The 23,749-nt window shown below is 40.5% G+C and overlaps 1 protein-coding gene and 1 pseudogene across 5 annotated transcripts in view; one reads left to right on the forward strand and one right to left on the reverse strand.

Moving 5' to 3' along the window:
• KITLG (KIT ligand) overlaps positions 1–8,680 on the reverse strand; it is a 93,266-nt gene extending 84,586 nt beyond the window's left edge. For all 4 annotated transcript variants that reach the window (XM_082666575.1, XM_082666576.1, XM_082666574.1 and 1 more), the window contains exon 1: positions 8,493–8,680. In XM_082666575.1, the coding sequence (XP_082522701.1) occupies positions 8,493–8,507 (15 nt within the window). In that variant the 5' untranslated portion in view covers positions 8,508–8,680. The remainder of the gene's footprint in view (positions 1–8,492) is intronic.
• An 8,216-nt stretch (positions 8,681–16,896) lies between these two features.
• LOC309829921 (small ribosomal subunit protein uS2-like) lies at positions 16,897–23,291 on the forward strand (annotated as a pseudogene). Its single transcript has 2 exons — positions 16,897–16,968; positions 22,402–23,291. The product of its transcript is annotated as a small ribosomal subunit protein uS2-like (transcript).
• Positions 23,292–23,749: the final 458 nt, after the last annotated feature.

Genomic DNA, 23,749 nt, shown 5'->3' on the forward strand with positions numbered 1-23,749 from the left:
AGAACGTGTATCTTTGAGGTTCTGAATAGGCCGCACTAATACACTGTGGCAGTGACAGCTAAATCTCTTTGGGTGTTAATCATGACCATAAAACACTTGGAGTTGGCACGTTAAAGACCTTTTCCTCATCTGTGAATTGGGGTTTAAAGAAAACAGTACCTACCTCCCAGAAGAAAAGTTCTTTGAATTCATCTTGGAACTGTTTTCTACTAAATGCCATTTTGGCATGATCTTATTATCAGGGTGATTTGATTTTACAAAACAATCATGAAAGTATTTAAAATGGATACACATTTAAATGTCAAATGCTTGACACAGACTGTAGTAAATTTCATTCCTTCAAGCTGAATCATTTGTGTGACATTTATACAGAAATGCAAACAATAAATGGTCAAATCGATAAAAGTCTATGGAATTGTTTAAGACTAAGAAAGATCCAAATTTCAAACGGGGAACTATTTTTTATAGTCCACTATTTTCTAGTACTGTTAAGAGGTAGAGTACCATTATGGCCATAGTACATTATAAACAAATGTGTCCTAAACTTTTAAAGTATTTTCCTGGGCAGGGGTTAAGAATTAGAGAAAACAAAACTGTTTCTCTAAAACAAAACAATTTGTTGCGTAACAATGGAAGGATTATATAAACCCTATTTTGTCGTTTGATGCTTTTCTACACAGAATTAATTTCATCCAGCACTAAAAACATTATACTAATATCATCCTTTTGATTCTTCATGAACGTTTTCTAACTACTTTATTATCCCTGCATTTTAGCAACCCCTTTGCACCACCTGGAAGCAGAAAGCACCAGCCCAGCTCCTTTTACTGTGATAATTTATCTTTCTAACAAACAGTAGAATGACCTGTGTTAGTTCTCCACCTAACAGAACACATCAGAGATCTCTGGGTAGGGCTGGCTGAAGATAGCAGCTTTCTAAAATCGCCAGAGATCCAAACTAAAGTAATCACAGAGGTTTTAGTCGGTCATCAAAAATGGAAATCCCTAACGTGTTGACTATTTCAGAAGTGTTAAACTGTAGGTTTAACACAGAACCATAAATAACGATGTGTGACTGCCGGGGTTTGTTTTGCAATCCTTGGGTTTTCTAGATCACATTAGAAACCCTTTTATATGAAGCACCTCTACCCTGCCTCCCTCCTCCCATCTAAAGTTCGGCAGTGAATGTAAATTTTAACAGCCATCCATATGGACAACGCATACCAGGAAGGGTGCAAGGCCTTTATAAACACAACCTACTTTCTTTGCAACACTCTTCTTGGAAATCAAGGAATCTGTTTTTTCACAAGGTAGCTGTCTAGGAAGGCTTTGCGAAAGGGACCCCAAGTAAACAGTGGAAAACTCAGCACAACGGGGTTCCTCACAATAGACAACCACTATTAAGCTGTAATTTTTAGAGGCAACCTGGTTTACGACCACTCAAACACTGGTATTTAGAAGAAACAGGCCAATTACAAGATGTGATTCAGCCCTGGACTTTAGTAAAGGCACTTAAATGGAAAGGTCCTTGGCTTCAGAGATTTCAAGTCAAGAGGAAAAAGAGGCAAAAGTGCTAAGCACCCACAGGGCTTTTAAACAAAAGATGAACTTCCGCTCCTGAAAGGGCAACAGAGTATGTGTATGCAAGACAAACAACGGCCCCCTTCAGGCTGTGCTCTGTCCTCCCTGGTCTCGAGTGGGGGCACAGTATGCAGTCAGGGTACATTATACAGTGGGGATGCCCTTTCTGCAAAGGTGAAGGAGGCTGGGGCTTACTTTTTCCAGTGAGCACTGACGATGGCTTTGCTCTCGCTCTCTCGTCTTGTGCACCCTTTTGCTTGGTCACCCTAGAGAGCAAAGGCATTCTTTGCAAGGCCACTGTCAGATTTTTGAGCTGCTGTCTGTGCACCAGGAACACAGAAAAGGTACCCTAACTGCCCCCTTAGAGACTACATTCTAATCAGCAGCCCTCCAAGCACCAAGGCAACAGCTACACCTGCAAAGTCAAGTGCTGAATTCCTTCATCCAGATAAATGAAAGATAGCTACTGCTACTTTTTTTTAAGTGTCTGGATCATTGCCTCAATTCTGAACATGGTTTTAGCAGGAAGTTCACTAGATTTTGCTGGTGCTTAGAGCATTATCATCATTGTCACAGCTCTATTTTCTGCGGAATCCGTGGTCTCTTGCCTGGAGGAGGGGGTCCAGACCTGCAAAAAGTCAGGGCAAGGAGAGACTGAGACTCGGCAACGTGCCATCCACAGAAACTGTCTTTCCCAGAGGCAGAAGGGCTGCTCCCTCCTTTTTCAGCCTCTGTGTCTCCAGCTGCAGACCTCTTCCCTTCACTCTTCTTCTCAGGATTAACTCTAGGGCACAATATTACTGAGGCTCAGTGACTTGCCCAAGACTATGAAGATCCAGTGACCGGCCCTGGAGCCAGAACCAAGTGCAGGGTCCGTACCTCTGATTCCCTGCACGGAAGTTCTTTCCACTACAGGATCAAATTCTCTCCATTTCTTCTCCACGCACACAGATATTGGAGACCGCAGGGGTAGAAACAATGAGCAAATACGGGGAGGCAGACATTCATTAGTTATGTAAGATGACGTCCTCTGGCTGTCTGACTTTGCCTTATGATTCTTCTTCACTTAGAGGATTTAAAGATTGGGAGAGAGAAAGTAAAGATCCCTTTCAACTATGGATATTGCCCAGATAGCAAGTGCAAATACCATTCTTGTTATAGAGGAATATCAAGTAGCAGGTGAAAAGGCTAAAAGTAGAATAGTCTAAGTTGAAATCTCCTTCATTTCTCCCCATTGGCTGCTTTATCATCATAAAAAAAGGGTTAAAATTTCTATTCACACCAAAGCAATGACTACATGAATCTCGGAACCAAAGGAAGCTAAAATGCCATCTGGTTCAAACATCTATTTTACTACTACCTTAGACATAGAGAATTCTAGAACTGGAAGGCACTTAGAAATCACCTAGTCCTACTCTCTCATTTTACAGTGGAGGAAACTGAGGTCCAGAGAGATTCAAATGTCTTCCCGAAGTCATACAACATAGTATCTGCGCTAATAAATGAACTCCATCCCCTAATAACCAAGTCAATGTGGCAGCCTAGAAAAAAATAGTAAAATGTAGTCAAAAGACAAAGAGAGTTACGTAACAGACAGTCTTCCTTTAGATGACACACACTGCAATTTTAGAAAAAGATCCATGAGGCCTAATTATAAGAAAATCACCCCCTATCACCTCCATTTTTCTGGACAGAAGGAAATAGGTAGAGATGGGATAATGACAATTCTCTCCAAGTCCCAGCCCCTGTAAACAGTTTTTATCATGCCCATAATTAAGTGAAAAGGCAAAAACATCTCACTGCATCTATAAATCAGTAAGTCTATAGTCAATGGTTTCTATGAGACAAAGTCTAAATAAAATAACCCTGAAAACAGCATATATTATAAAATCATCCTGGTGTTCCTTCAATTTGTTTTATAAATTGTTCTGACTACACAGGTGGCTAACACCAAAGAGAGTCTCCTGCAGGTGCTCATGATTCATGTACTAGAAAACAAAGATAAAAGATCACTCCTGACAGATTTATATCCAAATGCCTTACCCTAATTTACGAAAGGGAACATTAAGGAAACTGAGAAAAGAAAAAAAAAATCTCCCAAACTTGCATAATGAAAAAAATTAAAATGTCACTACATGTTGCCTGATAAAGACAATAAAGACACACTGCAGACACGAATGCTTGTCCTCACTCTGAAGAGCAAGTTCACGAACACCAAGGACAGGAAACTGACCCAGTCTCTTTAGTCTAAAATGAAAAATAAACCCTCAGAATCAGACAAGAGGCACTTAGAAAGCAAAAGTATGGAAATATGAAAGTGAATCAGAGATGGTGATTATATTCCCATTTTCGATTCCTATTTTCAATTTTAACTCTTATTTTCACTTTTTAAGAAAAACTTTAGGGCTTCCCTGGTGGCGCAGTGGTTGGGAGTCTGCCTGCTAATGCAGGGGACACGGGTTCAAGCCCTGGTCTGGGAGGCTCTCACATGCCGTGGAGCAGCTAGGCCCGTGAGCCACAGCTACTGAGCCTGCGCGTCTGGAGCCTGTGCTCCGCAGCAAGGGAGCCGCCATAGTGAGAGGCCCGTGCACGGCGATGAGGAGTGGCCCCCGGTTGCCGCAACTAGAGAAAGCCCTCGCACAGAGACGAGGACCCAACACAGCCAAAAATAAATAAATTAATAAAATCCTACCCCCAACATCTAAAAAAAAAAAAAGAAGAAAAACTTTAAAGCATTTATCATCTCTCCTGCCACAGATAACCTTTCTTTTCATACATTCCTGATTTGATAGTACAAACAGGTATCAGTTTATAAGGCTGAATGCAGAGATCCAGATTTATGAAAATTTGGTCTCTGTGCTTTGATGGTTAAGCAACATTTACCTGCAAAAGCTAGTTTTTTTCTGGCTTTTAAGTTAGTCGGCAGGCAATTCTCTTCTCGGGGATAATAAATTCAGACTGTAACTACAGTAAGCCACTGTGCTGGGATACAGACATATATAAAATCTCATTTAATCCTTACAGATCTTTATAACTATTTTATAATCATTGTACAGATTGCAAAATGGAAATCCCAAGAAGTTAAACCAAGTGCCTAAAGTCATTTGTCTTACCAGTGGTAAGACAGGAATTAGAATCAAAGTCTTGAAAAGCTAGAACCTAAGATCTCTCCACTATATCTCAGGTGTTCCCTAGACATGGTTGGGGAAGGGCACACTCAGTGGGGCTCGCCGGACCATGCAAGAAACCTCCAGTTTCAGACTAGCTATTTGGGGAGAATTTTTTTTTAATGTTATTGATGGTGATGGAAAGATTTCAATAACCCTATCATTATAGCATAAATGTGATTCATAACTTGCGATCTCCAAATCAGCAGTTAGATATAAATAAAATTTGGCGATTTTAATTGGTTTGGCTTGGGCCGGGCCTTCAGACTTCCATATGGTTATTTTCCTTGTTTTATGTTGCATGTAATCGACTTAGCACTTGAGTTTTAAAGTCTTGGCAGAATCTATCAATTAAAAGCTACAAAAATTAGGATTGTTCAAAGCACACATTCCAAATGGAGTGATTTTAAGGACAAAATTTAAAAATGCTCTTTTCATAAATGTTAAATTTTTCTGTAAACTTGCATCATCACCCAGATGACAAACTTCATACAGACAAAAGAGGGATATTTTCTCTGGAAAAACAAAAGCTAATAAACATTCTATTTGCTTCTTCTGAGAACTAATGTGTGCCTAAAATGGCCTTTTCTACACCGTTCGCCAGATGAATTTCTCCTATCTTCATATTTCTAAAACTGACAGCAGTCGTGAAAACTCTCACAGACCAGACCATCTCAAAACTAAAATGTAAGTACAACATCAATAAACATGGCACCAGCCCTGTTAAACTGATAGCACTTTTATTTATTTATTTATTTATTTTGCTGTACGCGGGCTTCTCACTGTTACGGCCTCTCCTGTTGTGGAGCACAGGCTCCGGACGCGCAGGCTCAGCAGCCATGGCTCACGGGCCCAGCCGCTCCACGGCATGTGGGATCTTCCCGGACCGGGGCACGAACCCGCGTCCCCTGCAACGGCAGAAGGACTCTCAACCACTGCGCCACCAGGGAAGCCCAGCACTTTTCTAACTGGTCTTGCAAATTAATGTCCAATTGTTATTTAATATACCAGTTTATCAGAGTATTACATTGAAAAAAATGCTTATACATTGAAATAATGTTCTTTCTAAGCCAGAGACACAATTCCCTTCAGAAAACGTAAAACCACACAATATGGATAAAATACATTCAGAAATCTGAAAAACACAAAATGCTTTCATTTCTGTAGACTTGTGACTAAACTTATTGTTAAAATTGCTCCTCACGACTACTGCCCATGTAATTATTTCCCATATGCTAAAAGTTCATCACACGTGCTAAATAAATTAAAGAATCATTTATCAAACCTCAAGTGGTTGTTGGTGCATTTCCACATTTATTTAGCTTGACTGAAAGTCCAGAATGCCTGGTGTCCCTGTGATTCTTGGAGAGATGCACAATTCAAGTGTATTTTTAAAATTATCATTAAATTCTCATTTTATATCTTGGGTAATGGAAGGGTACACAACTGTTTGTTTTATAACAGAACTCTGGAATTGATGCCATCTTTACAAATGATTATTTAAACTATTGAATGTTAATAGATATTCCTCCCTGGCAAATATAACATTAGATTCAGTAGAACAATCTTACGACTTAATGTCAGATTTCCTTATGCTACTCTCCATCCATACAGAGGTGCACAGGAAATTTCTTTGTAACTTTTGGATTAGAAAATTTAACAATATGAATGAGGATCTAAGCACCCTCCCCCATTTCCACTGATTATTTCATTGATTTCATGCTATTTCCAGGGTCCCCTTTTTCTGTGGCAAGAATATGGAATTGCTAGACGTATCTTTAAAGGAAACCTTGAAGGTCATTAGATCCCAGGCAATGAATGCCTTCATTCACCAAGGGCACTGCCCTCCTTTGCCTTCAGTCCTTTAACAGCAGCAAGTTCCCCCAAAGGGCTTGCACTTTTACTCGGCCTGAGCAGGTCACATTTCTAAAATATTTAGCTGCCTGCAGTGTCTCTGGTCAGCAGTACTGAGTCACTAACACCAAGGAGTTTCAGGCTAGTTTGACCTCTTTCTAGTTTTCAATGGAATTATCCCATGTAATCCAATTTACACAGCCATTTAATCGAAGTGAGAAAGGAGATTACAGAGCTCACTTTTGTTTTGCAAAGCAAGGGTGCAAGGATCATCAATCCTACTGACTCTCAAAGTGACTTGATAGTACATCGCCCCCCTTTGGATTGTTGGTCATTAACCTGATCTGTCTCCAGTGATCTTGTTTAAATAGGAAGGTTTAGGCTCTTTTCCTGAACTAGAAGGTAGCGGTTTCTCCACCCACATCTCACCACTACCATTCACGTGAGCAGATGCTACTATAACAAAGAATTGGTTCCCCGTCCGCCCATGCTTATTATTCCACAAAGCAGAAAGCACGTACGAATCAAGTAATTAGATTAAAACTTCTCTTCTGTTGCCAGTCTTTAACATTTGCATTTCAACAGCCCACTGTGGTGATCCCAGGTGCTTTGCCTATAAACTAACCTGCTTGCAGGAGAGGAACTTGCGCTCCGCTCCTCTCCTCGGTCTTGGGCAGCTGCCCTAGAGACTACATAAAAATTTCTTCCAGGCCACGTCCCTCCCTCCTGCCCTTTTCCACACGGGTGCAATGGGCTCGAGTCTTCATACTCCCCTCTGAATATGTACCCTTCCCAGGTCTAGACACCTATTTAAAATATGACACTAAGTATGTCATTAAATAAAGCATTTTCAGCACATTCTAAACTGAAGATCTGTACCAACCTTTCCCCCACCAATTCCACCCCTTCGACACACTTCAGGAACTGCTATCTCCGACAGCACCTCTGGGGGGTGAAAGGGCAGCCTTACCCAACCCGCGGCAGATAACAGAAAAATTCCTAAGGGGAGAAGTAAGTGGAGGTAAGACCTGCAGTGGCAAAAAGAACTGTGCATGGGAGTACGGTGGCGGCCCTTTCTAAATCCAGATATCTGCTGCAAGAAAACAAACAAACTAAACTAATTGTACCCCTGGACGGTGCTTTACCACTGTGCTTCTGTATAATGCACAATTTTGCAGCACTGGGAATTACCTCAATAACTACCATCAGAGGTGCCCATTAACACACACACAAACAACTTTTTCTCTTCTGTAATGGAAGAAAGTGGGTGCAATGTGGAGGTATTACCCCCTTTAGAGCTCTCTTGCCTAGAGCCGCAAACCTGGCAGACGCCGCGGGAGTCAAGTTTCCCGGGGCTGGCCGGGGAGGTTCTCCGGCCAGCGGAACGCGGCCACTAAGGAACTCTGGGTTGGCTAAGTTCCAGCGGCTGCACCCGCGTCCGCACGAGCCAGGTACCCACCCAGGGGCTGCACAAAAATCTGGGTGCGCGAGCGAGCGTGGCGCGTGGGGAACTGTTGTAATGTCCCCGAAATCCACGGGAAAATGTCTGCGGTGCAAAGACATGCCTTTCAGTAATCACTTAAACTCTCCGGCCAAAGGACAGATCCTTCCATCTTACAGGAACTGCGGCTCCCGACTGACAGCTCCCAACTTAAGGGCTACAGCTCCAAACTTGACACGGGCTCCCTCTCATCACTCCCACTCCTCCTCTCCCAGGCTCACCCGGGCCGGGCGGCTGGGGCTCGCACGCCACACCCGCCTCCCCAGCGCCCTCCAGGCTCTTCCGGCAGGCACAGCCCCGAACGCCCTGGCACTTGGGGCCGGGACGCGCCGGCCTCCAGGCGCGATTTTCTTGGAGAGCCAGCGAGCTCCCGGACGCGCCCTACTCACTTGTGTCTTCTTCATAAGGAAAGGCAGCGCTGTGATCCAGCCCAGGCAGCGGTGTGGCAACTCCGTTTAGCTGTTCTGGAGCTCCAGCATATTGCATGAGCAGCGGCTGCAGATAGTCCACGCATTGGGTAGCCCGAGCGCAGCGCCCTCTCCACTACTCGTGCTTCGCGGAGCGCTCCCGGTCCCGGCGAGAGGCGGCGAGTGAAGCCCGGGTAGGGGAGCCGCCAGCACTTTTATACAGCTCCCTCCCGCCTACTCCGGACACGCCTCCTTCCCTTCCGGAGCTCCGGGGAAGCAAGGCTGGGCTGGGCCACGGGAGGGAGACCCGGGAGGGCGGCCGGAGCCCCGCGAATACACCAGAGTTGGACAAATCAAGCCAAGCGCGTCCCCCCGCCGGGGGGCCCATGTGCGCACGGCCGGGAGGCCACCAGGGCGCGGGGGCGCCGAGGGTGAAGCTGGACACCATGCAGCCGCCGCTCGCGCTGCACGCGGGTAGTCGAGAGTCCCTGCTCGGCCTCTTAAGATCCGCCGGGGCTCACCTGGCACCGCCGGGGGACGGAAGAAATACCTCGCGCGCTGGCGAGGGCCCGGAGCTCCCTCTTTTCTGTAGAGGCGGTGTGGGAGAGGTCACTGGGGGCCTAGCAAACAATTCGCCCCGTCCTGCTTTATGGAAATGTTTTTAAAGCTTAATTAGGATCTATATAGTTAGGCCATTGTCTTACCCTTGTTGTTTTTAAACAATTACTTTAGTGAATGAATATTTAATCATTGAAATAACAGTTGACTCAGGATTGAATACTGCTAAGGGAGATGCTGTTTCCAGAATGGTTTACTGCTGCTTCTTTAGAAATTAAGATTGAAAGAGAAGCGATAGGTTATTAAACGTGGAGATCACCAACCCAGCCAGAGTTTTGAAAACTGTACTTTTTTGCTGGAGAAGGTTTTGGAGTCGGAAAGATAATGCAACAACAATAATAGTAGATAAAACCATTATATGATGCACTTAATTACATACCAGGCGCCGTACTAAGTACTTTACAGAGATTATCTCATCAAATCTTTTCCATAAATCTATTGTATAGGCCCTGTCATTTTTATTCCCAGTTTATAGCTGATGAAACAGTCTTAGGTCAATTTTCCCAAACCACAGCTAGGAAATGACAGAACTTAATTTGAATCCAGAGCCCTGGCTATACAGCTTTTTGTTTGTTTCTTTGTTTGGGGCTTCGTTGAGTCTTTGCTGCTGCGTGTGGGCTTTCTCTAGTTGCCCGATCGGGGGGCTACTCTTGGTTGCGGTGCTCGGGCTTCACATTGAGGTGGCTTCTCTTGTTGCACAGCATGGGCTCTAGGCCTGCAGGGCTTCAATAGTTGTGCCTCGGGGGCTCTAGAGCGCTGGCTCAGCGAGCCATGTGAGATCTTCCGGGACCAGAGATCAAACCCGTGTCCCCTGCATTGGCAGGCAGATTCTTAGCCACTGTGCCACCAGGGAAGTCCCCTATAGAGCTTTTAAAAAATACTTAAAACAAATATTAACTCTCCAAACCCCGCCCCTGCCACCCCCCCGCTTTTTTTTAGTCTGTGCTGTGTCTTCATTGCCGCAGGCGGGCCCCAAAACCCTTTTATATTTGTTCTTATAACTGGAGAACACTAAAAAGCATTTTATTAACTTTTAAAAGAAAATATTTACTAGACATTAACATCAAGAGTCTATGAAATAAGAATAATGTGTAAATTTAGGAATTAGGTATTTTAATAAGAGAGTAGGATTCCAAATTTGCCTTAATTAGTTCAGTGTGCCTTTTTTCAAAATGAATATGCCAAACCTATAACCATGAGAAACAAGAAACTAGGTAAAATTTGAAGCTCACTGTGTTAATTTTCTATCACTGCTGTAACAAATAACCAAAACTTAATTGCTTTAAACAACACAAATTCATTATCTTAACGGTTTGGAGGTGAGGAGTCCAAAATGGATCTCCCTGGGCTAAGTGTTGGCAGGGCTGTGTTCCCTATAGAAGCTCTAGAGAGTTCCTTTTCTTGCCTTTCCAGGCTTCTAGAAGCTATCCAGATTTTTTGGATCATTCCTCTTCAAAGTCAGTTGTGGTGAATTGAGTCCTCACATCACCCACTCTGCCCTTCCCTTCTGCCTCCTTCCACTTCTAAGGGCCTTGTGATTACCTTGGGCCCACTTGGATAATCCAGGCTATACTCCCTAAATCAGCTGATTAGCATCATTAATGCCATCTGCAATCTTAATTCCCCTCTGCTATTAAGGATAGCCTATTGACAGGTTCTGGGGATTAGGACACTGACATCTTTGGGCATGGCAGGGGTGCATTATTCTCCCCACCACACTCAATAGCAAACAAATTCAGGGAGAACATGGAGTGGAAATGTGGGCTTGTTATGTCACTCTGCATCCTTCATCAAGTGCTTCACTCCAAGTGGCTACAGAGCTCTGACTAGGAGACTACCTCCCCCTCCATGGTTACGAAAATAAATGTTTGAAAAAACCAAAAGTTCAGAGTATTAAATAATTACTTTTACTTTCAATCGAAACAGTGCTACAAACCATTTTAAGCAGAAGTGAAAGTCTGTAAACAGTCTGTAAACAGAAGCAAATGCGACGGTATAGGAAAATCATTTAACTAATGACTCCTCTCTGCCAATCCCAATCTTAACACAGCCAGCCTTTAGGAGTAATTTTGGTCTGCCAGAATCTTCCAAAGAGTTGCATATATATTATGGACAAAGGAGTTACACTCCTGAAATGTATCATTATGGTCTAATGGAAAGGGAAACGGGCTTGAGAAAGGTTGATTCTATTTCAGACTCTGTTGCAGGCTCTATGACCTTGCCACCAATCAGGGGTTTAGCAGTGTGGCATGCATAACTGCAAAGGCTCCCCAGGTGACTGTAGGTGCTGCACTGATGAACATCTTTATCTTACCAAATGAGTATAAATTAAAATGTGTATTTTTAAAATGTATATAATATATACATGTATAACCCACATATATCAAACAGATGATTCCAAGTTGATTATTGCTTAGAAAAAAAGAAATTTGAAGGGTCAATTTAAAAGCAGTTTAATGTATAACATTAAATAAATATAACTGGTAGTAAAGGAAGGTGTATAACGACAAAAATCATGACATTGGTAGAATTACTGAAGCTTGGCAAACATCAATCTAACTGTACTAATTTTATGAAACCAATAAGAAGGAATAGCCTAATAGGTTAGAACAGGTTTAAAGAAACCGGGGAGTAGACCTAGCAGAAATTCAACCCAATTTCTTTTCAATCAACTGGATAATTCATCTCAGGACTCCATATACTAACCTCCTAGAGTGACTTGCTCTCTTCGCTTCCCTTCCTCCCTCCTTCCCTTCTTCTCCCTCTCAGTTCTTTCTCCTCCTCCCACCTCCACAGCTCAATGGCTTTCTAGCTACACTAATATCATCACTGACTTTCTCATCCATAACTGTATCTGTTGTTTCCTTCATACTGATGCACTACAGTTATGCTGTATAATCATGATACTTGAAATCAAAATGAAGAGAATATGAAAGCAGATACCAAAGAGGTTAGAAGAGGTAGCATGCAAATCACAGACTGTGGGCAAGCTCTTCAGGAGGTCAGAAGTGGGTCAGAAAGACAAAGATCTTCCTTCGGTGTAGGCCTTTGAGAGGAGACAAAGGCCAGCCTCTAGTCCCTTAGCAGAAGAAAAACAGGAGCTACTTAAAAGTGAACAAGAGGTAGGGCTATGCCCCAAATGGATAGGAAGCATCAGGAATTTTTTCTCGTAGAAAAGTAGCTCCTGTTATAGGGTGCAGGGAGTTCAACATTTGATACATTGGGAAGAAAGTCTATCCATGATTATCTAGTCTTTACTTGCATACTTTCAGTGCTAGTTGGTCCACCATGCTGTTTTTGATTAATCTAATTATTGGAAAGATTTTTCTCTTTTGAGCTTTAACATTTGTTGTTGTTTATGTTAAGAGATAGGTTTAATTTAGTAAGGAAATCTAGTAAGTCTTGTGCGTATGAAACATCTCTTGTTTGTTCACCCATTCTGGCTGCCCTCTGTTAGACACATCACTCTTTGGTCACAAAACTTCCTGTGCTGAGAACTCTGGTGGCTTGCCATTCATTGCTCTTGGAATAAAGAAAAGCAAAGAATTTAAGGCTTCCCAGGTCTGGCCCCCTCCCTGCCTCTCCAGAGTCAATTTGTGCTGTGCTCCCTGCTCCAGAGGCAAGAAACCTTTTCTGTTCCTCAGAGTTCCCTCCCATTTCAGAGCCTTTGGTTATACTCTTCCTTCTGCTTCTGCAGAGACCACTTTACTCAAATCTCCTCTTTACCCAGTAGATATTTTCTTATTCTTTAGATCTCAACTCAATATTCCCTATATTCTCTTCCTCAGGCAGGTTTTCCCTAACCTCTGATTTGATCAACTCCCCTCTTATTATAAACTCAAGTATGAATTCCCTCTTTCGTAGCATTTATGAAACATTTGTTTGTGTGATTATTTGATTAAAGTCACTGACTATGACTGTCCTCACTCATTAGTTTATCTTCAGTGTTTAGTACAGTAAGCAGAACACAGTGAATCTCTTAAATACTTTTCCAATTAGTTTACTGATGCCAGGCAGGAGGCAGGAATCGGATAAGGCCCAGAGCTTGTACGACGTCAACAATTTCTCACAACAATCATGTAAGGGAGATAATTTTTCTGTTTGATAAATAAGGAAACTAAGGACCAATAAGGTTAAGTAATTTATTCAAGATCCCTCTGTTGGTAAGTGGAAAGGCATGATCTAATCCAGGCATGTGGACAACGGTTAGGATTTTTTATCTGCTCTACAACTCTCCTATTCTTCTTCCTCTGCTACTAGCATCCCACTTTCTTTTGTAGAAATCACGCAAGATGATCCCATGTCTCTCAGAAGGGATTGTCATTCACAAGGCTTTGCCTCCCCTTCCCCCCTCACTGTAGGGGTTGGTTTAGGATCCAGGTCTGGCCAATCCCCTGATTGGTGAGGTATGGGTATATCACCTGAGGTGGGCTAATCAGAATCCACTGAGGTATTTTCCTGCTAAAGTCAATTGGAAAGATTACCTTCTTCCTATGGAGTTGCCACAAGCTACAAAAATGTGAAGTTTCCTTTATCCTATTGGTGTCTGGTTTGGCCAGCCTTAAAAATGATGAAAGATATCCGTTCACAGACTATTCTTTGAAAAACCCCAAATTTCTTATATTCAGGGGATACCATCAAACTCATTTGTTTAGTTTTTTCTTGATTATAGAATAAAGGTTAGAAAATATTGCCAAGGATAGTAAATACTTAAATTATTGATAGTCGGCCTTCTTTTCCCTTTACATTGTGCTTAAAAATTAATCACAGGTCCAATTTAAAAACAACAGTAAATAATTACATTCCTGAAAAAACGTTGAGCCTGTATGATGTCAAATCAGAGATATTTTTTAACTCTTTTATGAAATCTAGAGATGTTTACAATATTAACTCAGAATGTTCAATTTAGTGTTGTTAATAAATATTGATCACATATCAGAAGGAATTTGGTTGACAAAAAGAAAGGAGTGTTGGGCTTCCCTGGTGGCGCAGTGGTTGAGAGTCCGCCTGCCCATGCAGGGGATACGGGTTCGTGCCCCGGTCCGGGAAGATCCCACATGCTGCAGAGCGGCTAGGCCCATGAGCCATGGCCGCTGAGCCTGTGCTTCCGGAGCCTGTGCTCCGCAACGGGAGAGGCCACAACAGTGTGAGGCCCCCGTACCGCAAAAAAAAAAAAAAAAAAAAAAAAGAAAGGAGTGTTTCCTGAAGATAATTATAATATACAAAGATCATTATCGTCCATGGATATCAAATAATCTAGAAGTTATTAGACATCATGACCTACTGAAAAAGTGAGATTATCAAGAAATTCTAAAGGAATAGACTTATTTAAACATTCTAGTAGAAACCTGAGTAAAAAGGAATCCAATGGATCTTAGAGAAAGAATTTCCTGGTACACTTAAAACTATTAATTCAACTTTGCAGAAATAACTCATATTATTTATTCATTAATTAATTCATTTGACAAATATTTTAATACTTCCAGTAATTATAACAAATAATTTTAAATTACTTCCAATAATCTCCTCTAAAATGTATCATTCATTTCTGTCATCACTGCCTCACTTCAGAGCTGATGAATCTCATTTAAACTATTGCAGTATATTCATCAAATGTCATCCTGTCCCATCCACTTCACCAATATACTCTTCCCCATCTACTTCATCATCACTGCCAACATTACTGTAGCATCTATAAAAATCTAGGCACAGCACCTCACTGTCTATAAATGTATTCTGATTCTCCATACCTAGAGAATAAAATCCGAAGCTCCCCACAATTTGGCCACAACATTTGTAGCTCCCTAGACTCATCAACTGTACTAGCCACTTCCTTCCAACTAGCCATATTGGACTTCTCAACATTTTCTCTTTGACACCTTTGTTCCTGCGTTCACATTGTTCTTTTAGCACGGAGTAGTAGCTTGTTCTCTATTTTCTGCCTGAGATCTCCTTTTCATCATTCAAATCCTGGTTCAGATAACACTTCCTCTTTGAAGCAGAGTGGTTGCTCATTCCTTACAAACTTCATTAGGCTTACAATTAATGGGAAAATTATTTTGTAATCCATGAGCCCTCATCCGGTGAAGGAGAGAAGGATACTTCTCAAAATGTGCTGAGTGAAAGAACAAAATGAGCTGTGGAAATTTGATGGGAACATTCTAGGGAGAGAATATGCATATGGGGGCTTGGTAAACGTTAACTATGTCTTCATGTTTTTTTTTGCTACTAAAAGTTTAACAAGTATTTTTTGACTCCAAATTTATTTTTTAATAAGTATAATTATTTCATTTAACTTATATAAATGTTTTTGTTTATGTCTTTTTCTAATCCTTAAAGATTTCAGAAACTGAGTTATTTCACAAACACGTAGCTTTTAAAACTAGAAGAGAATTTTGATAAAATGTGGTTTACACGGTTAATCTACATATGAAGAATTGATGCTACAGACAGGCTTATTTGAATGAGGGGTAGAACACTTGTCTCCAGAATTGACTTATGAAACACTTTCTGGCTAGTCCGGAAACACTACTTCCAAGGAATCAAGATCAAAGAGTAAATATTCTACCCTTGTTTATAGTAAAGAGTGATTATTAATAAGACAGTGATTTTAAGATTATTTAGAGGAGAATTTCTAGGCAAGAGAAAAAGGTAGAATTGATTTTCTAAATAATATGTATATTCTGGGAATATGCTTTTCTATAGTCTATATTCCCAGAATATAGGAGAATGTTCACTATATATATATATATTAGACAATCAAATACCATGAACTGTTACAAATTTTATATGTTTTACTACAGGTCCCTCTTCTCCATGACATTTAAAAATATATTATTTAACTCTATGTTTTTGCATAATTTTCCTGGATATTAAGACTTTCATATATGTCTCATAACTTTTATGTGTATTAGATAAATTAATTTAGGTTGATGTTTTTGTCAGTGATGTTATCCTCTCCACTTATCTGATTTTAAAAGAGATTTGTGACTTCAACTGTGGCAGTGTTCTTTTGTACATTGTACTTTTGAAATGTGTTCTCTAGTGAATCATTTAAATGAGAAGTTTCTAGAGTATGGCCTATTTCCTAATTGACAAGTTTGTTCTATACAACTCTTGAATGGCACAGTTAATAAAGAGTATAGAGACATAGACAAATGCACTAGTACTTTGTAAAGCTCTAATGATATAATATGACTCCCCTAGTTATCTCTTCCTTTAAAAATTATAAACAGGAAATAACAGAGAAGCTGTCATGTATTTGGAAACTTCTTTCTTTCCTTCTGCAAGGTGGTGGGTGAAAAGAATTTGACATTAAGGCAGCTAGTGAACAGATAAACTTTACCATTGTGGGTTCCAAAGTCTGAAATAAGCATTGTGGTTACTTTTTTTTTTTAGTGGACATTCAACTTGCTTGGACAAGTAGCAGATTTTTCGTGTCTCCCTCCAGCGTCATCAGACCACTTATCAAGTTTGGATAAAAGACATTTGTTAACAATGTACCTTATTGTCTATGTTTTCCCTCAGCTAGAAACTATTTGCAATGACCCTATCTTCAGAGGTTATGGGGATCTTGACCAGTTTTCAACCTAGTCTAAAGAGGCCTTGAAGGAAGAGATGGCTTTCAGAATTGAGATCCAAGCTTAGAATGGCTAGTAAGCCCTAGACATTGTCATCTTAGCCACATACAGAGGCCACCCTCACCTACCCTCCTTTAAAAAATTTTTTTTTCCATTCAAATCTGTCATTCCATTCTATGGAGACCCCCATGGCAAATCCCCGTTACCAGCTTTCTTATTCTGAAGACTATACCCAAGGTGAGACAGTAGATAAAAATAAGGTGAGCTGATTATTGTCATAATCATTGATTTAAATATATGTTTTGTTTTTCATTTATAAAGAACACATGCTTACATTGGATTGATTATTGCTTAAAATATGCAGTGTGGTATTGTGTGTGTGTTATTTGACTGAGGGCACATCCCAGGTGCTGGAAACATTCTATTCAAGAATTTCAGTCCAGGGCCGTCCAGCTAGCTTTCAAATTAGAAGTTCCATGCTCTAGAGGTTACTAATGCAAGCACTTCTATTATTCATATCTATGCTATCAAAATCTAGCTTATTTCAGCATAGATTTTGGAAATAAGTTAGAAATAAGAATGTTCCCTATTATTCATAAACAGCATACTATATGGCAAATAATTTTTCAGAGGTGAAAATGGTGGCTTATTGACCAGCATCATTAATGTAAGAAGACCATCTCATCGGCAAAAATTAAAGCTCTTCAGGATACCTGTACTGGCTAAAATTGTTCTAGAAGCAGTCATGAACAGGGTATAATAATTCAAGAAGGCCTGAATTTTAGCAGTAGAAATAATGCTTTTAAGACCTGAGCCCTGAACAGACTGGTTCCGGCCATCAGTGTGAGAGGATTTCTAGTGATGTGTTTGTTTTGAGAAACTATTTCATGTAAGATGCTAATGGAACACTTAACTGTATCAAGAGCTGAGACTTTATCAAGCTATAAAGAATATTTTGTGTCACCTGATTCATGTCTATTTATCAATATATTAGTCTATATGTATTGCAGAACTGGGTCTGTGATTTGCTTTCAAAAATGACCTGGTGGCCACATAATCTACCATAAAGAACCTAAGACTTTTACATATTGAACTGGCTTGAGGTCTGTTCATAATTGTTTATGGAACACTTATCAAGTGATAAGTACTTTGCAAATATTATTTAACCTTTATAGTAATCTATACAATAATCCTCACAATACTCCTAGCACAACTGTATTGTTTAGTTTTGGTAAACCATCTATGCATAGGGTGATGCTAATCATTGTCATTATCTACAGAAAGAGAAGCAACATGATCAAATCCACCTATGAGGTGGGCATGGCACAGTCACCTGTTTTACAGATGAGAAAACTGCAGCCACAGGGTAGTTAAGTGACTACTCAAGGTCACACAGATGGAAAGTGCCCAATCTTGGATTTAACCTGTACCTGAATGACTCTAAAAGCCCATCCTTCTAACCATGATATTTTACTGCATCCCTTAATGATTTTTTCTTATTAATAGAAGAATTTATGGGCTAAGAAGTGACTTAAATATTTCTGATAGTACAGTATTTACATTGCAGAGTTTTCTCATGGAGTCTAATCACAGAAAATAATTTGTCAAGTCTAGGGCATGCTGGGTAGTTATCAGGACTATAAGATAATTAGACACTTTTCAAAGCAGGACTCTCAGCGTGGAAAATGTCCTTAAGGATTTTGATTCAAATGACTGATTTCATGACAATGAACAGCTCCAAAAGCAAAGAAATGTTCTTTTATGTAGAGCAAAGGAAATAGGCTAGCATTGAGTCTTTTCAGGGCAAACTTTGGAAGCTTAAGATTATCTGTGCTGATTTTTCCCCTAATCCACCTTATTGGGTTTCTGGTTACCCGACCTTAATATAGCTTGTACAATATCATCTCTGTAACCTTTGTGTTTGTCGGCTTATCTTGATCAACTATCAGTGCAAAGTGAGAAGCTGCCTTTCATCTGGTTTCCAATGGTGCTAACTAGGAAAAGAGAAACCAAAAAGTTTGCACTGAGCAGAAATAAAGTAGTAAAGGTATTAAAGCACTGAGAGCGAACCTAAAGAAGGTATTTGAAGAAGGAAGGCTTCCTAGGGAGAAGGTTCACTAAAGAATATCAACACCATAGGATGTTGTGAACAAAGAGGGTTAGCTAAAATCTTGATTTTTTGCAGTGGTACAAAGTTTTCCTATTTGAACTTCAATAAAGAGTTTTTGTCAATTCATCCTTACGCTGAAGCTGTTCTCCTAAATCTAATGCATCAAAGATCTGGCATTGTTAAGGAAGACAGTCCTTGAACTCTCAGCAATATAAGCAGAACTAGCAAGAAGAAAAGAAAGTATGATGCTATATAAACCTTTCTCTCTGAAAAGAAAATAGAACAGGTTTGAATTTTGGAGACCAGCTAAATCAGGCAGAAGAGCAGAGAGAGGCTTTGTAGTCAAGGACGGAGGGAAAAGTGAACAAGGAAGTTGTAAAATGCAAAATGATTAATTTTACTACTGTGTATTAAATAAAAGGAGGAGGTATATTTTGTGTATCTAACATGCTTCCTTTTACACTGTGTGGTAGTGAAATGAACATTGGCTTTTCAGTCAACAGACCTGGGATTAAATCCTGGCTTCAGCAGGATTTCTTTCTGCCTGGGAAATTTAGGGCAGATTCTTAAACCTCTCTGAGCCTCAGTTTCCCCATAGGTTAAATGGAGCTCCCAGTACCCATCTCCCAGAAGTGTTGGAGACTATATCTGTCACTAACCTTCTGTTTGACTTTGGGCAACTCAACCTCTCTGAGCCTCAGAAGCTCCATCTATAAAATGGGAATAGTCATGCTTTCTGGCTCCAATCTAGAACATTTTTCCTGCACATGTGGACAAAACATACAGGACTGATGCTCTTGATGGTTTTTGCTCTGTCAAATCAGAATAAAAATGACTACCTAGTAGTTAGTTGCCTTCTAAAGATTAGACAGTGATACATTTCAAGTCCCTAGATCATAGTAGCCAGGCAATAAGTGGTACACAATTGGCATGCAGTAAATGTTCGGAGTACATTGTTAACTTCTCATAAGATCTATTGATGGCATTGGCTTACTCAATACTCATTTTCATAGAGAAAAATATATACCATAGCAGACAACATATGAGACAAAAATTCCCCGTATTTAAATCGTGTTCTCCATTTTTCAAAGCATAATCATATTCTCATGGAGAAGGATACACACATCATACTTCCTATTTTCCAGAAAAGAAGGCTGAGATCCAGAGAAATTTAGTGATATTCACCAGAAATGGTGTGATTTAGCAGGATCAGGGCTGGAATCTGGATTCCTGAATTCTGTCCCCGTGATCCTTCCATCGCCGAACAGTCTCGCTGTCCTATGGTTCTGGTATATCTTTCCAGAAATCCTCTGTTAGGGTAAATTGTAAGAGCAAGAAATCAGCAATCAAGATAGCCTTTCCTCTTACGAGTTCATGATGTGTTGATATCCGTGGCTTTTTGTTTCAGCTTTTTAAGTGCAAAAAAGGTAATGAATTCTCTGTAACATTTAGAGAGGAACAGAGAACTCACTTTTGCTAAATTGAGTGGACTTGTGCCACTATCAGCTTTGAGCCTTGAACTGACTGCAGACCCTTGAAAGTTGAAAATTAGCAAAATGTTTTGCCTTTTTTCAGAAAAAAAAAAGATTAAAGTTTTTAAGATCAGAAATCAAATTAATCAACTCTAAATAGCAAAGGAAAAATTAAATTTTTGATCAATAAAGCAAATTGGAATACCAACAACATTATTAAATTTTCTTTGAAACAGAAGTCTTCTTATCATACATGGTTAATGACTACATATTGTTCAAAAGCATTGGGTTTATAAGAATCAAGCCCAAACTAACTTAGATTTCTTAAAATAGTTTATTTTCCTCAGTTAACTGCCTTAACATTTGATAAAATTTTTTTCTTTGCAATATTAAAATACTTTTAGAAAGTAACAGAAGTATAAGACGTGTAAATGTAATATAATATATATTTTGGTTCAGCCCAACAGACAATAATTTAGTTCAATCTACAATACTCATAGGGAACCTATTCTCTAGGGCATGATGCTGGCCCTAAGATAACAGAGGTCTCTGTCTTTGAGAAATTCAGCATCTGAGCTTTATGGTAATAAAAACTTATAGTTGCCAACTTTTGATTGATTCTTGTTATGTATTAGCCACTTTGCCAAGAGTTTTGCATATGTTTTCTTATTTAATCCTCCCACCTCAATCTTTTAGAGATAGAGTTTTATTTGCCCCATTTTATAGATGAGGGGACAGTGGTTTTTTTGTTTTTGTTTTGTTTTGTTTTAGATTTAGGAATTTATCCTAGGACACAGAGTTCATAAATGGTTTAATCTATTGAATTAATATGCTAACACAAATATACAGACACAAACCAACGAACTTACATAAGTAAACACAAGTACTTGCAACTTCTATTTTTTTAAAAAAACTATGAATATATTTTTCCCTTTTTAAATGAGACAAAGGTGTTTGTTGTTGTTTCTCCTGTCAGCTTATGCTTAAATAATTATTGTACGGTTGTGTAGAAAGGGCAATGCATTTATAATCACACCGAGGAGTGCATAAGTCTCTCATGGCTATTAAGTCTCAAATGCTCTGACCCTGACACTGCATTTTGTTCATGTTTTTAAAAACATCAATTAAAACCAAAAGGTTATTTAAACATAGGTTGATTTCATAATAGAACTTCTAATCTTAAACAATACTTGTGTTTTTCCTGGGGAATTGTGGTAATAACATGCTTTGAATATACTCAGAACTGTCTTTTATAAAAGGATCCCAAACACACAAGGCCAGAGGACCTTAAACGTGAGTGCTCAGGGGCACAAGTGTAGGAGGGAAATTTAGGGAAACGTGAGGCTTTACAAAGGATAGACTTCCCAAAATGTATTTAAAGTTTTTGGGTAGAAAATTCTTCATAGAATATTTAGAAAAATATTGAAAGATATCTAATTCTGTTTATACATTCAAATAGTAGATTGAGTGACTATGTTAGTTTACTAGGCTGCTATAATGAACTACCACAGACTGGGTAGCTTACACAACAGAAATGTATTGTGTCACAGTTCTAGGCTGAAAGTCCAAGATCACAGTGTCAGTGGCGTTGGTTTCTTCTGAAGCCTCTCTCTTTAACTTGCAGATTGTTACTCTCTTGCTGTGTCCTCACATGGTTGTCCCTCTGTGCATTTGTGCCCTGGGTATCTCTGTGTGTTCAAATCTCTTTTTGTTATAAGGACAGCAGTCAGATTAGATTAGGGTCCACCCTATTGGCCTCATTTTAACTTAATCACCTCTTTACAGGCCCTCTTTCCAAATAAAGTCACATTCTAGGTATTGGAGGTTAGGGTTTCAACATATAAATTTTGAGGGGACACAATTCAGTTCATAACTGTGACCTTTAGCTGTTAGGGTTAGCAAAGAGCTGAGAATTCTTCCAGATCTAGAATGTCATGCATTTTCTTCAAATTTTTCACTGCATATAAACTGACCACAATTTAATTTGCTAATATAATGCTTTTATTTATTTATTAAAAATGACATTCCTGCTTTCCTGCATTACCCAGAGAGGGGTCCATAAGGCATTGTTCTGGGTTCCCCTCAGAGGTTAAAGGGAAACGTTCACAAAGTCCGGAGCCCTTGATGGCCTGCAAATGAAGGAGGAGAATTTCCTCCAGTTCCTTGGATCAGGAACCCACTTAGGTGACACCAACCTTGACTACCAATTGGAACAGTACATCTACAAAAGGAAAAGTGATGACGTTACCTCATACGCCTAAAGAGAACCTGGGAGAAGCCTCTCCTGGCGGCTCGCGCCGTTGTTGCCATTGGAAACGGGGCTGATGTCAGTGTCATATCCTCTAGGAATATTGGCCAGCGAGCTGTGCTGAAGTTTGCTGCTGCCAGGAGCCACTCGTATTGCCAGACACTTCTCTTCTGGAAACTTCCCTAACCAGATCCAGGCCGCCTTCCCAGAGCCACGACTTTCAGTGATTACTGATCCAGGTTGATCTCGGAGGCGTTTTATGTTAACCCGCTTTCCATTACTGTGTCACAGTCTCTCCTCTGCGCTTTGTGGACATCGCCATCCCCAGCGACAACAAGGGAGCTCCCGAGGTGGGTCTGCGGTGGTGGATGCGGGGCGGGGGCTGCAGGAAGTTCTGCGCATGCGTGGCACCACCTCCCGTGAGCACCCGGGGGAGGGCAGCCTGATCTCTACTCTGCGGAGATGCTAAGAAGGCCGCTGCTGGAAAGGCTGTGACCCAGGAGGAAGTTCAGGGCGAATGGACTGCTCCAGCTCCCGAATTTGCTGCTGCTCGACCTGAGGTTGCAGATGGGTCTGCAGGCGCCTTTTGCGCCTAATCAGCGGTTCCCTACTGAAGACTGCAGCGCTCCGCCCACCACTGGGGACTGGACTGCAGCTTCCACTGCTCAGGCCGCTGAACAGGTAGGACTGACCACTGAGTGGTCTCAGCTTGTTCTTCCACAGACTCATAAACAGAAAATGGAAATAGATTAGTGGAAATAAAGTTTCTTAAAAAAAAAAATGACATTGCTGAATTAGCTTTAGTAGGACACTATATATATGTGTGTGTGTGTTTATATATATATATATTATATATACATACACTTACATATATATGATGTGTCCCCACATATATATGAATGTGTTTAGGTAGTGGAGAAATAGAGAGACAGCTGTGTTTACATCTACCTTTTTTTTTTTTTTTTTTAGAAAGGGCAGCTGGGCAGCAACTGAACTGAGATGATGTTTTTGTTTTTATAAATTTATTTATTTATTTATGGCTGTGTTGGGTCTTCGTTTCTGTGCGAGGGCTTTCTCCAGTTGCAGCGAGCGGGGGCCACTCTTCATCACGGTGCGCGGGCCTCTCACTGTTGTGGTCTCTCCCGTTGCGGAGCACAGGCTCCAGACGCGCAAGCTCAGTAGTTGTGGCTCACGGGCCCAGTTGCTCCGCG

The sequence above is a fragment of the Grampus griseus genome (assembly GCF_964374135.1).
Source record: "Grampus griseus genome assembly, chromosome: 11".
In the NCBI taxonomy this organism is placed as follows: Eukaryota; Metazoa; Chordata; class Mammalia; order Artiodactyla; family Delphinidae; genus Grampus; species Grampus griseus.